The sequence below is a fragment of the Sorex fumeus genome, unplaced genomic scaffold, assembly GCF_029834395.1.
Source record: "Sorex fumeus unplaced genomic scaffold, SorFum_2.1 ptg000055l, whole genome shotgun sequence".
NCBI classification, from domain to species: domain Eukaryota; kingdom Metazoa; phylum Chordata; class Mammalia; order Eulipotyphla; family Soricidae; genus Sorex; species Sorex fumeus.
Window position 1 is genome coordinate 4,938,510 of NW_026606112.1, and position 14,808 is coordinate 4,953,317.

The window sequence follows — 14,808 nt, forward strand, 5'->3', positions numbered from 1 at the left end:
TGAGCACCGCCAGGAGTAACTCCTGAGTCAGGAGTAACCTCTGTGCATTGCCAGGTGTGACCCAAAAAGAAAAAATAAATTAATTAATTAGAAATTGGTTTGGGGGCCATACTCCTCAGTGCTGAGGGCTTACTGCTGACTGTGTTCGGGAATAACTCTGTCTCTGTCTCTCTCTCTCTGTGTGAGGTGTGTGTGTGTGTGTGTGTGTGTGTGTGTGTGTGTGTGGCACCCCCACAATGCTCAGGGGTTACTCCTGGCTCAGGGATCACTTTTGGCAGTGCTCGGGGGACCATATGGGATGCTTGGGAACAGAACCCACCTGTCAATAACCTGTAAGGCCAACGCCCACCCTGCTGTGCTGTCTGTCTCTCCGGCCACAGGGGTCACTTCTGATGGGCCTGGGGGGGCGACCCATGTAGTGCCAGGGACCAAACCCAGCTGGCTGCATGCAAGGCAAGTGCCACCCCCATCCTATCTCTTGGGCCCTCTGGAGGCTCTCTTGCACCCCCAGAGCCTGCCCCCCACCCCTTCCTTGGCTGCCCCTACACTGCATCCACTTTCCTGCCGTTTCCCCAATTCTCTAAGTCTCCACAGACACCCCTGCGGCTCTCCGGACTTTTCTAGCCAGCTGCCCCGTGAGAAGTGCTCAGGACTGGGGGATGCTTCCTGCGAGGAAGCCGGGCTCGGGAGCCGACACCCACGGTCCAGGCGGCTCACCCAGGTCGATGAGGATGGCGTGCTGCTGTGACGTGAGCTGCTTCAGGAGCTCCTTGTAGGGCGTGTCCTGAGGAGGCGGCTTGCTGGGGAAGTGCTGGTGAAGGTGGCGCTGCTCGGCCAGGAACTTCCAGATCTCCCCTCGGTGGTGGCGGGGCACACCTGCAGGACAGGGCAGGGTGGGGAAGTGGTGGAGCTGGAGAAGCCTTGGAGCAAAACGGCTGGGCTTCCCCCAGCCATTGGGGTCTCGGGCCACTAAGGACGGGCAATGGCAAGGCAGCAGCCCACCTTGAGCTGTCTGCCTGCCTGCCTCATCTCCTCCCTCCCTCCCTCCTTCCCTTCCTCCCTCCTCCCTTCCTTACCTCCTTCTTCCTCCTTCCTTCTCTCCCCCCCACCCCCGCCCTTCCTCCCTCACTCTGCCGGCCCCTCCCCCCCCTCTTCTTTCCCCTTCTACACTCCAGACAGGTTCTACTCAGCTCGGGACACAATGCACTGAAGGGGTGACAGGAGCCAGTCCACAATGTCAGGGCACACGGCTGGGGCGGCTGGGGCGATAGTACTGCAGGTGAGACACTTCCCTTGGACACGGCCGACTCCATCCCCAGCAACCCATCGTGGTCCCCCATACTCTGCCTTGAGTGATCTCTGCACACAGAGCCAGGAGTAACCCTGAAGCACTGCCGGATGTGTTTCCCGCCCCCCCACCCCCCAAATCAAAACAAAACAAAACAAAACCAGGAAAGCAAGAAAAAAGAAAAAAAAATCAAACAATGTCAGGGCAAGAAGAGCAGTGAGTGCGAGCACAGTGCCCATGGGGTCCGAGAGAGGCACAGATACCAAGGACATGAGCGCAGGGGTGGGGGTGGGGTTTCCCGGAGCCTTCTCTTGCTAAGCCTTGAGAGTGGAAGAGAGTGCACAACCCTGAGGGTTACAGAGCGTGCAGGGATCCTGTGTTCCAGCCCCAGCACCACATGTCCCCCCAAACACTATGGGAAATGATGCCATCAGGAGTGACCCCCCTAAAAAAAAACACTGAAACAATAGAGCTGAGGAGAGAGAAGAAGACAGGTACGGGGTGAGGGGTGGGGGGCTCGGCATGTCAGCAGAGGTGCTGTGAGCAGGGCTGGGTCAGCGAGGGCAGGCAGAGGGTTTCAGCAGCAGAGAGCAAATGGAGGACAAGAAGACTGCAAGCTGCTGGCGGCGGAGGCTGAGTCTTTAACTGGGGCCGGGTGACCGGATGTAAGGGTCGTTTTCAAATAAATCCCTTTGTGACTGACCACCACCACATGCTTGATTTGTACACCCATTTTAATATGGCCAGGATGGCACAAAAATTTACTGGGCAAAAAGGGGGTAAGTTCCCAGAGGAAAGAGCTGAAGGTGCTGGAGCGAGAGGCTGCAGGTGCCCAACTGGAGCAGAGGTTCCGGAATAGCATTGCCGGGTGTGACCAGCAGCGACAGTCGGGTACTGTCGGGCATGCAGCTGGCCTGGCGTTGGCTCAACACCCCATCTGGCCCCCAGAGCTCCACTAGAGGTGATCCCTGAGTGCGGAACCGGGAGAGAGCCCTGAGCACTGCCAGGTGTGGCCCCCTCCCAAACAACCCCCCTCCCCAAACAAAGAAAAAAAGGAAGGAAAAAGAAAATGACCCCAGAACCCTTTCAATCTGACTCACTTTTTGATTTGGGATGTCTCTTTCCCCTCGTAACTGGCTGTCGGGCAAACCCAGGGTCTCCCGCTCCTCTGCCACTGAGTCATACCCCTCACCCCTCAGGATGGATGTTTCCAAAGAGATTAATACATTTTTTAAAAATTCTCTCAAAAGAACTGTTAAAGTTTTTTTTTTGTTTTTGGTTTTTGGGTTTTTGGGTCACACGTGGCGATGCACAGGGGTTACTCTTGGCTCTGCACTCAGGAATTACCCCTGGCAGTGCTCAGGGGACCATATGGGATGCTGGGAATCGAACCCGGGTTGGCCGCATGCAAGGCAAACACCCTACCCGCTGTGCTATTACTCCAGTCCCCTAAAGTTTTATTTTTATTTTTGGGGTGCCATACCTGGCAATGCTCTGGGAACTTACTCCCAGCTGTGTACTCAGTTGCCCCTGGCGGTGCTCGGGGCACCACATGGAATGTGGGAATCAAGCAGGTCAGCGTCCTCCAGACGCCCTGCCCTCCCCACTATACTAAGGAAGGCTCCAGCCCTCGAGCTGTTACCTTGAATACTAAAGGTCACAGGCAGTGTCTAGGTTTTACAGAGTCCCCTGAAAGCCAATGCCGCCGAGTGGGGCACATCATGTGAGCAAAAGGGAGTTCTGAACAGGAACTGCTTCGTGTCTACTCATCCGTCTTCCCCTTGGGAGTGGTTTCTGCTCAAACCTGGGCCGTCATGGCCAGTATCTGTCTCTGTTCTGGCTCTTTTATCTTCACAACTGGCTATGACGAGAGTTAAGAGGACAATGCCCGCACAAGAGCCCCTGAGAATGGCCCCTGGGCTGAATCTGCCTTTTCTATCATTATGGTCTTTCTTTCCCTTCTACTCTGCTCAGAGATGTACCTTGAGTACATCTCTGATTTCTCTGATTTATACACACACACACACACACACACACACACACACGCACGCACGCACGCATGCATGCACGCACACGCACACACGCACACAAACATACTTCAAAACCCTGATTCCAAGTAAATGTGGCTCCAAACTGTCTGCTATCCTCCTTTATCTATCAGGATAAAAATAAACTTATCCTAAAAATGATTTATTGTGGGGCTTTTCACAAAAAATCCCCCCCCACCACCACCAAACTGAACATTTTCCCAAGTTATGAGATGGCCAATTTCTTCTCATCCCGAGATCATTCTCATGGCCATATCAGATCTTTTTTTATTTAATCTCACGGTGTCAAAAGTACCCCAGAGACAACAGGGTCATGCCCACCAGCCCTGACACGTGGCTCAGAAGGCATTTCTCCTGCACGGGGTCCACGTCATACACCCATCCCTCCCGCAACATGTATGCATCTACCTTTGTAATTAGTCCTGACATCAAAAGTAACTTTTAGGGGCTAGAGTGATAGTTCAGCAGGTAGGTCATTTGCCTTGCATGTGGCCGACCCGGATTCAATTCCCAGCATCCCATATTATCCCCTGAGCATCATCAGGAGTAATTCCTGAGTGCATGAGCCAAGAGAAACCCCCGTGCATTGCGGGGTATGACTCAAAAAAGAAAAAAGAAAAAAAATTTTAAAAAATTTAAATGTAGGGGGCTGGAATAGCACAGTGGGTAGAGCTTTTGCCTTGCACGCGGCCGACCTGTGTTCAATTCCCAGCATCCCATATGGTCCCCCAAGCACCGCCAGGAGTAATTCCTGAGTGCAAAGCCACGAGTAACCCCTCAGATCGCTGGGTGTGACCCAAAAAGAAAAAAAACTGTAAATGCAAAAGATGTGAACAAAGTGAAAAATCAATATCAGAGGGAACACATAATTTACCAGCCAAAGCAGGAACCTTTGGCAAATGGGAAAGAGGGCGCTACTCAAAAGGATGAGTTGGGTCTGGAAAACCGGACTCTGTGAACCTACAACCCCGCCATCCACCTCCTCCCCTCCCCCCCCTCCGCCCGTACAACCTCATCTGGACGCTCGTCTGCACGCGTGTGCAGAGCTGCACACAGCCGCCCATGAGACGGGCTCCCCTCCTCCTCCCAGGCCCCTAATGAGCTCACACCTCTGTCACGCTGGGGCATTTTCCAAGCACTATCACATGGCTGCAGGTTTCGGTTCTGTTTTGACAGTTCTTAAACCTTGCCACCTTCCTGCCACGGAATTCTGACTGACAGATTTCTAGAAGTTACTCTGAGTGGCACCACTGGGTTCAAGGGAAGCAGAATTCGCCCCTGAACCAACTGCAAACTCCTCCTGCGTGTCCACTCCTAGACAAGTGGGCCTCAGCGAATCAGGGCCCCCTGGACACCCTCAGTGGGACTCTTGAAACAAGGTTTCAACAGCATCCACAGCAACTTCCTATAAGTTTATAAAAACCATCACTGTCACTGAGCACATGGTCACTTGTGCGTAAGAGCGTCGTTTGATAACAGTTTAAAAATGAACACACCTGGGGCTTGTGTCCTGGGCCCATGTTCTCCCTTGCCCGGCTCTCGGTGTCACGTCTGTGCAGGCTTGCCGCTTTAAACCTGTGTTCTCTTTGAACATGTATCTTTCTAGGACTCTGCTTCCTTGCCTTTTAAACTCATGCTCTCTCTCTCAAACAAGTATTCCTCTTCTTCTCCGCCCCATGCACCCGTATCTTTCTAAGTTCCATTCAATAAAAACTCTTGCTTCACCCCCCCCCCAAAAAAAAAACCACCAAAAAACAAAAAAACACCTAAAAACACCAAGGGCCAGACAGTACAGCAGGGAAGGCACTTGCCTTGCACACTTCCAACCTGGGTTTGAGCCCAGTCATCACACATGGTCCCGAGCCCCTCTAGGAGTGATCCCTGAGCACAGAGCCAGGTGTCAGCCCTCAGTGACTGACTGCCAAGTACTTTATTTTGAGGTTTGGGTGTAGCCCCAAACCAGAGAAACGAAAGCAAGAAATAAATCATTATAATGCATGCTTTTCATCTCTGCCTTAGCAGTCTGTCAAATGTTTTGCCTATGTACCCTGCTCTGCAGGTGAGAGCTGAGGTTGAAACTACTACTTTAACTCAAACCACACTCTGAAGCACCTAGAATTCCACGGAACTCTATCCTCTCCCGAGCTGACACCAAATAATAATCCTGCTACTCTGTCCCACTTTGAACTTAGAAAGTTAGGGAAGCCCTTCCGTTCTGTTGCTAGGGGGGGCTCCTTAGGGGGTTAAGATGAGGGACCTCGGGGCTGGAGCAATAGCACAGCGGGTAGGGTGTTTGCCTTGCACGCGGCCGACCCAGGTTCGATTCCCAGCATCCCATATGGTCCCCCGAGCACTGCCAGGAGTGATTCCTGGTGCATGAACCAGGAGTAACTCCTGTGCATCGCCGGGTGTGACCAAAAAAGCAGAAACAAACAAACAAACAAAAAGATGAGGGACCTCATCATGCCCGCGACAGACTTCTCTGGGCAGAGAGCCAGAGTCGGGCGTGCAACAGGCCGGGGGTCAATCTCTGGCACTACACGGTGCCCCGGGCGGGAGCAGCCCCCAAACACTGTCAGTGTGGCCCCCAAAGCAAAGCCAAGTCCCCACTCCCACAGGGCTGAGCCCCCCTGCTTCTGCGTTAGAGCTCAGGTGTGGTTCTGACTGAATCTCATTTTCAGTTTTATGTTATTCCTCAGTGTGTGGGGCTTGGGGCTTCCAGCGTCAGCGTGGTCTATGGCTATTCCAGCCCTGAGCGCAGGGGTGACCTGGGACACTCCTTGGCAGTGCTTGAACCTCAGGGGTTTTTCGTTTGTTTTGTTTATTAATTTATTTTGAGGTTTCCCAGGGGGTGCTCAGGTCTTGCTGGCTCTGCACTCAGGGATCACTCCTGGTGGGGCTTGGGGGAGCATGTGGGGTGTGGCCATTGAAACCAGGTCAGCCGTGTACCAGGCAGGGGCCACATCCATTGTACTATGACTCCAGCCCTTGAATCTGTTTTAAATTCTGAGGGATGAGCTGGCCCACAGCATTGTTCAGAGTGATTCTTTTTTTTTGTTTGTTTGTTTTTCTTTTTGGGTGACATCCAGCAATGCACAGGGGTTATTCCTGGCTCTGAACTCAGAAATTACGCCTGGCGGTGCTCAGGGAACCACATGGGATGTTGAATACAAACCCGGGTTGGCCACGTGCAAGGCAAACATCCTACCCGCTGTGCTATCAGACCAGCCCGTTTGGAGTGATTCTACTTGTAGCAGAACACCCCAGAAAGCTACCAAGTATCGAACCCAGCACCCCTCCTCAAATTGTTCCCCAGTTTGCACGCTGTCAGCTACACCCTGGGTTTTCCTCGCCTTCTGTTTTCTCAGTGTCTCTATTACTTTGCCGATAAAAGCCGCATCACTTAACTAGGACACTGGGCGCCCGATCAGATACAAGCACCATAAAGTGGACAGAGCTTGCTACCACAGTCAGATTCTGTTTTTCTTTTTTCCTTTGGGTTTTGGAGCCACCCCCAGTGATACTCAGGGCTTACTCCTGGCTCTGCACTCCGAGTCTCTCTGGCATGCTTGGGGGACCCTATGGGAAGTCCAGGTTTGAACCAGCTGGCCACATGCAAGACAAGCACCCGATCCGCTCTCCTATCTCTCTGGCTCCAGGCTGCATTTCTCTGTTCGCACTTCTCTCCCCAGCCGCCAGGGCAGGGTAGGGGTAGGCCCCCTCCCCCGAGGGAGGTGTACCTTGTCCAACTGCCCAATGCACTTTTTCCATGTCAAATTTAATTTTCGCCCTTCCCGGCGTGCTGAGCATTCTCTCCCAAACAGTCGTGACGTCTTTGAGGCAGGGAGTGACTTCTTCGTAGTCCAGCTTGAGGCGCTTGTTCAACAAGTCATTCTTAGAAGCTGCAAGAGATCACGGAGGGAGAGGTTAGCCCACACTGCGGCCACATGAGGGACCCAGCACATCTCGTTCAGCTCAGTGGACCCCAGGTAGCCTCCTGTTACCCCATCTCCTCTCCCAGCCCCATTTTCCTGAGCTTGGGGGGGGGGGGAATCCTGAAAACAAAAACAACAAACAAACACGAAGAAACCACAACTCGGGGATTCTCGTGGCTGCTCTTAGTCTTTCTCATCCACAAAAGGTCTTCTTGGCTCTTGTGCTGAAACACACCCTCGGTGTCCAATGGGTACCACACCCCTGCTCCAGGGCAGGGGCTGTGTGCTGACCCTACCCTGCCGGCATGGTCAGGTCAGCGTTCAACAGGACCCATCCATGCTGACCCGGGGGCTCTCCAGGACAAGAGTCCTCCTGAGCTCCCCTCCCCCACCGAACCACTCCTGCCTCCTGGTGTTGGCGGAATCAAGACCCTCTTCCCATGGGGTCTCTCTCCCAGGGCTCAGGGAAGCTAGCCAGTCCACCAATCTCCCTCAGCTGCATGTAGAACAATTATAGCGGAATGACGAAACTGCAGGAGGCCCTCAGGGATCAGTCAAGGAAAAGCTGAACTCCACCGTCCTAAGATGGGTTTGAAAACGGAGCGCCCTGAAGCCTCAAAATCCTGTCAGAGCAGAGGGGTCGACAGCAGATGGTCCATGCCAGAGTCCTGCTGCTTACTGTCTTAGATGCAGAGCCGGGTCTTAGAAGTGGGGGGAGGGGTGTGTGTGGCTTCGTGATGATGATAAACAAACACAGCCTTGTCTTTTTTGGGGGGGGGGCTTTTTAGGTCATACCCGACGATGCACAGGGGTTACTCTTGGCTCATACACTCAGGAATTACTCCTGGCAGTGCTCGGGGGGACCATATGAAATGCTGGGAATCGAACCTGTCTCGGCCGCGTGCAAGGCAAACGCCCTACCCGCTATGCTATTGCTCCAGCTCCAAACACAGCCTTGTCTTAAGCACTTGAGGTGTTTGTCACGGTCCCTCTTCCTCCCAGATGCTGACGCTCTTTTTAGCGGAGCGACCCTGGTCCCTCCCACCACTGTCGGTTCCAGTTGTGTGCATCTTTGCTTCAACATCCGCAGGAGATCCCTCCTTTGGCTGCCACGCTCCCATCCCACATCACAAAGGTGCCCTTGGCTAGCTTTCTTTCCCCTCAGGCTCGCCACGTTGGCTGCTGTCGCTGTGTTCATTCTCTCTAACTTTACATCCTGATGGTCCTGAGACAGGTGGTCTGGGAGGAAAGACTGACTGGTGCAGGGGGGCATGGGTGGAGCAGTCAGGGACCCTCACCTCTGTGCCAAGCCTGTTCTTTTTTTTTTTTTGCTTTTTGGGTTTTTCCAGTATGGGGGTCACGGGCTGGAGTGATAGCACAGCAGGTAGGGCATCTGCCTTGCACACAGCCGACACGGGTTCGATTTCTCCATCCCTCTTGGGAGAGCGCGGCAAGCTACCGAGAGTATTTCACCCGCACGGCAAAGCCTGGCAAGCTCCCCGTGACGTATTCGATATGCCAAAAACAGTAACAAGTCTCACAACTTGTTGAGACTGTTACTGGTGCCCGCTCGAGTAAATCAATAAACAACAGGAGGACAGTGCACCAGTGCTACATTGCTACAGTGCTTTTTGGGTCACACCTGGCGATGCACTGGGGTTGCTCCTGGCTCATGCACTCAGGAATTACTCCTGGCAGTGCTCGGGGGACCATATGGGATGCTGGGAATCAAACCCAGGTCGGCCGCGTGCAAGGCAACGCCCTACCCGCTGTACTATCACACTCCAGCCCCCTCCTGCTATTTTTAAAATGCAACTTGCCGCTACTTCACTGAATTGCTCTTGTGAGCAAATTCCAGACCTGCTCAAAGTGATAATCAGGTTCCTCAATTCACGTGGCAAGATCATCATCAGAGCACTCAAAAGCAAGCTGGGTGAACTTTTCTTAGGGACCCTAGCAACCTGCTTGGAGTCAGACCACAGACCCAGTGTGGGCAACACCATGGCCCAGGGGTGCTTGGAGCCATCCAGGGAGGTACTTCTTGTTGTTTTCTGATTTTTCCAATAGTGCCGTGCTGAGTGCTTTTGAATAGTACAGTGGGTAGGGCATTTGCCTTGCACATGGCCAACCTGGATTTGATTCCTCCGCCCCTCTTGGAGAGCCTGGCAAGCTACCCCGAGGGTATCCCGCCCGCATGGCAGAGCCTAGCAAGCTCCCTGTGGTGTATTCAATATGCCAAAAATGGTAACAAGTCTCACAATTTGTTGAGACGTTACTGGTGCCCGCTCGAGCAAATCGATGAACAACGGGAGGACAGTGATACAGTGCTACAGTGCTCTGACAAGGGAGCGCCAGGCTCCAGTGGGGGCGCCGGCCTCTCCACACCCACCTTGCAGCTTCTGGTTCTCCTTCTCCATCCGCAGCAGCAGGATCTGCTGCAGGATTGCCTTTCGCCACAGCTCCCGGAGCTCGCGCGACGTCCTCCTCTTCTCCTCGGGGACAGGCCTGAAGGGTCCGTCCTCGCACACCGGCTCCAGGGGAGACCGTGGTGGGAGCTCACCCAGCTCTGAGTACTCTGGGGAAGGCAAAGGGATACTTTAGCAGGCTCATTCCGTCTGGCATTTAATGGACATCTCTCGTGGGAGCCGGCGTCACCTGGGAAGATCACCCTCCTGCATACATGGACGTGGGCTACCCCCAAGTTAAAGTGTCATGTGTTAACATGCACTGCAATTAACCAGGCCTGGGCCATAATTATCTGCCCCCATATGGACATACATACTTATAGGGGTTGCATTGGAAGGTGTGCGGGGTCGGGGCCAGGTGATGTCAAGGATCAAATGCCAGGGCCCTGCATGTGCCAGGCATGTGCCCGACTTCAGCTATCCCCCTGGAACCTTAAAGTGTATATACTTAGAGGGGAAAGGATCGGAGCCATACCCAGTGATGCTCAGGGATCACTCCTGGCAGTGCTTAGGGGACCATATGAAGTGCCAAGGATTGAATCACAGTCAGCTGTGGGCAAGACAGATGCAGAAACCCCTGGATGACTTCCCGGTCCTTGAGGTGGCTATTTTCATCTTTTGAGTTAAGGACTATTGCTGATAATCACAGCGAGCACTCACACAGTACCTTGCTATGGGTCAGACTGTGCCAACGGCGTTAATTAACCCGCAATTACTGTAAGACACAAGAACTGTGACTTTTACAGAAAACCAAACTGAAGCACGGGGAACCTCAGCAACTTGCTCAATACCCACAGCAAGAAAACTAAAACTGAGCGAGGACTGGGACCCAGGCTGCTTGGCTTTTCAAATGCCCACTCAATCTCTTTTTCAATCTGTCAAAGGCAACCATCCGTGGTCATAAGAACGCACACAGCATTTTCTTAGGAAATGCTCTGTGAGGGGCCCCAGGTCAACTTCTCATAGGACCACAGTGTGAGGGCGATGCTTCCTCTAGAAAACTCCAGTATGAATAGGAAAGAACCATACACCGAGACCAACAGAACAAAGAATCACGCAACACAAACCGGAAAAAGAAAAAGAAAGATGCAAACAGTGTGCTGAAGGCGAGGTCAGGACTCTGAACCCGTGGAGCTCATTTCAAGGGAACAGTGTCAGGAGGAACCACGTGTCTTTCAGCAGGAACAGAAAGGATCCCACGGGCTTCAGAGTCCCCAGGGTAAGAGTTTATTTTAGCGGGGAAGGCCCTTGCCTTGCATGCAGTCAACCCAGTTCCAATCCCTGGCACTGAATAGACATGGTCCCCTGTGCACCTCTAGGAATGATCCTGAACACAGAGCCAAGAGTCAACCCTGAGCACCCCTGGGTGCCCCCCTTCACACTCACACAAATGAAAGATCTTATTTTGCTCCTAGTGGTGCTCAGGAGCCTTGGTTCAGAACTGGGGTCCCCTCCAGAGATGCTCAGGGGTCAATTGAACTCAGGGCATGCCAAGTATACACCTCAGTCCCTTTGAGCCATCTCTCCTAGCCCAATTTATTTTATTTTATTTATTTATTTTGATGGCTTACTCCTGGCTCTGCGCTCTGGGATCACTCCTGATGGGGCTTGGAGGGCCTTCTGTGGGGCTGGGGCTGACCCCGGGTGGGCCGCGTGCAGTGCAAGCACATTCCCCTCCACACGATTCCTCTGGCCCAGGCCCCTACAAATTTTGTTTTGTTGTTTTTATAATTTTTTAGTTTTTTTAATGAATCGCTGTGAGGTACAGTTACAGACTTACAAACGTTCATACTAATGTTTCAGTCATACAGTAACCGAGTACTCATCCCTCCACCAGTGCCCATTCTCCACCACCAAAGTTCCCAGTATCCCTCCTGCCACCCCCCCACCACCACCCCACCTCTGTGGCACGTGCATTCCTTTTTATTCTCTCTCTTTCTCTCCTCTTGGGTGTTATGGTTTGCAATACAGGTACTAAGTGGCCATCATGTTTGGTCCATAGTCTACTTTCAGCACACATCTCTCCTCCTGAGCGATCCCTCCAAACATCCTTTACTTGGTGTTCCCTTCTCTTTCTTTTTCTTTTTTTTTTTTTTTGTTTTGCTTTTTGGGTCACACCCGGCAACTCACAGGGGTTTACTCCTGGTTCATGCACTCAGGAATTACTCTTGGCAGTGCTCGGAGGACCATATGGGATGCTGGGAATCGAACCTGGGTCAGCTGCGTGCAAGGCAAACGCCCTGCCCGCTGTGCTATTTCTTCAGCCCGTCCCTTCTCTTTCTGAGCTGCCTTTTCCCCCAGCATGTGAGGCCGCTTCCGAGTCATGGAGCAATCCTCCTGGTCCTTATCTCTACTATCCTCCCCTGACAAATTTTGACTTAGCAGTTCTGATCCTCCTCTTTTTTTTTTCAAGTCAATTTTATTTATTTTTTATTTATTTTTTGCTTTTTTGGGTCTCACCCGGCGATGCTCGGGTGGAGTGATAGCACAGCGGTAGGGCGTTCGCCTTACAAGCGGCCAACATGGCCGACCCGAGTTCGATTCCTCCGCCCCTCGATTCCTCCGCCCCTCTCGGAGAGCCCGGCAAGCTACTGAGAGTATTCGATATGCCAAACACAGTAACAACAAAATCTCCAATGGAGATGTTACTGGGCCCGCTCGAGCAAATCGACGATCAACGGGAGGGCCTTTACCTTTACCTTTTACCTTTACCCGGCGATGCTCAGGGGTTACTCCTGGCTTATGCACTCAGGAATTACTCCTGGCGGTGCTCGGGGGACCATATGAGATGCTGGGAATCGAACCTGGGTTGGCTGCGTGCAAGGCAAACACCCTACCCGCTGTGCTATCGCTCCAGGCCCCTGATCCTTCTCTTGTTTTCAGGGGCTGCCCTTGCCTCCAGCCGGCCATCCTCTGCTAAACTGTCACCAGCTAAGACTGGCCACCGTCCGCTTCCAGAGCATCCCCGGGAGCACCGGAACAGGCAAGTGCCCTCTGAGCACAGCCAAAGGTCCGAACCTCCCCCCCACCCCCCCACCCCCAGAGAATGGGCAAGTGACTGAAGGGGCCAGGTGAGAGCGCCCATCAGGAAAACCAGCAGTTGGACAGCAGATGAGCCAGTCTGATCACCGGAAAGAGAAGGTTCTGTGGCTATGATGACTGTGACTCCCACCCAGTCTTCCAGTCTGCCCGACCGGGGAGGATAGCACAGCTACTTCCAAAGCACCCACCTTGCTTGTGGGGCTCCCTGAGAACAGAAGACTTTCAATTCCAAACAGGCTATTTGGGTTTTCTGTTCTGTTGTGTCTTTGGGCCACACCCGGCGCGACTCGAGGCTTACTCCTGGCAGCCTTACACGCGTGAGGCTGTGCCCTCTCTCCGGCTCCCACTCAGGCTATTTATAGGAGCGGGACACACAGTGGAACTTCTGGTCTGCGGCCGGAGCTGGCCACCTCAGCAAGGAGACATCAGCTGTCAAGCACAGTCCGAGGGGGCCTGGACCGGAGGATGTTGGGTGAAGGGAGGCCTCGGGGAGCCTCATGGACAGTGGCACACCCCTGGGGATCTGGGCGAGGACGAGGCTCAGCACCCAGGTTCTCCACTACGGCCAGGAAGCTTTGAGCAGACTCCAGATGTCGGCCAGTTAAGACAGAGAAGGATTGATAGTATGGTAGTTGGAAATAGTCGCTTTGGACAAGAACTGAGTGCTGGAAGGAGGTAAAGGGAGATGCATGATAACCCCTCATTATCTGTATGGCGAACCATAATGCCCAAAGGCGGGGGGGGCGGGGTGAGGGGTGGGGGAGGAGAGGGAGAGAGAGTAAAGTGCCTGCCATGGTGGGGGCGGGGGGGGGGGGGCGAAGGGGCAGAGTAGGGGGACGGAAGGGAAACTGGGGTCACTGGTGCTTGGAAATGCACACTGGTGAAAGCACGGTTGTTGGAACACTGTATCACTGAAACCCAATCATGAACGGGTTTGTAACTGTATCTCATGGTGATTCAGTTTAAAAAAAATTTTTTTTTAAAGAAAGAAAGGCAAAGTCTGCCAGAGTCATCATCCTGGGGTCTAAGGAGCTCTGTGTGACCACTGGGCACTTGTGACAAACAGCACAACCTGGAGACACTGAAAAACACCCACGGCCACTTGTATGTCTTCTTTGAAGAAGCTCCTGTTCGTCTCTTCTCTCCCTCCCTCATTCTGCCTGCCACAGGGCAGGCTGGCTGGGGTTGGGGGGAAACTGGGGACAAGGGTGGAGGGTAGAGGGCACCATGAAGGAACTGGTGTCGGAACAACAGATGCAATTATAAATATTCTTGTAACTTTGTAATTCATGGTTGTAGGATGACATTGTTTTGTCCTTCCTCCACAAGGAGCTTAGGTTTATCAGGTTATACCCATCACAGTGCTCCTGAGGCACTTCCATTCCATTGTGTTTATCTGTAAATTCTTCCCTATGCTCCCATCCCCAACCCCCAACCAGTTAATCAGCTTTCCCCCTAATCAGACTCTGTTAACTTGTAAAGGTTAGATTCCTCAGAAATCTATGATTTTATATGTATGAGTGAAATATTGCCTTTCTCCTCTCCTTATGCCTCATGAACAGTTTACTTTAAAGCAATGCCCTTTTTGTATGGATACAGGAAGACTGTTAACATTATGCTTTGTAACTTAGGATTTAATTGGCTTTGAATATTATTCACTCCCGGGCATCTGCTTTCTCGACTTAAGCCTCAGTTGCCCTTAGTTCCTAACACCCCAAAAGCAGGGTCCCGACTGAATGGGACCCAGGGCAAGTGGTGAACTACCTGGCATCGAAATGGGCCAGGCCAAAGTGCCACGATTCTTAACTATAAGTTAAGAGTTTGATCATAGACAAATGCTGTCATGATCCAAAAGTAACGGCGAGACTAGGATCCTGCTAGGGGTGGGAAAGACTATCTGGCCCGAGCACTGTAGTCTGAGATCGAGATGGCCCTAGGAGAACAATTCTATAAGTTTAAGATATTTCTTACTGTATCCATACAAAATGATTTATATTATATATGCTTATATGCTTGCTGGACAAGGAGGG

At 52.6% G+C, this 14,808-nt stretch overlaps 1 protein-coding gene across 4 annotated transcripts in view; it reads right to left on the reverse strand.

The window, feature by feature from the left end:
• TBC1D1 (TBC1 domain family member 1) overlaps window positions 1–14,808 on the reverse strand; it is a 204,104-nt gene that overhangs the window by 24,081 nt on the left and 165,215 nt on the right. For all 4 annotated transcript variants that reach the window (XM_056125549.1, XM_056125550.1, XM_056125551.1 and 1 more), the window contains 3 exons: window positions 9,661–9,846; window positions 7,077–7,238; window positions 718–876 (listed from right to left, as the gene is read on the reverse strand). In XM_056125549.1, the coding sequence (XP_055981524.1) occupies window positions 718–876; window positions 7,077–7,238; window positions 9,661–9,846 (507 nt within the window). The remainder of the gene's footprint in view (window positions 1–717; window positions 877–7,076; window positions 7,239–9,660; window positions 9,847–14,808) is intronic.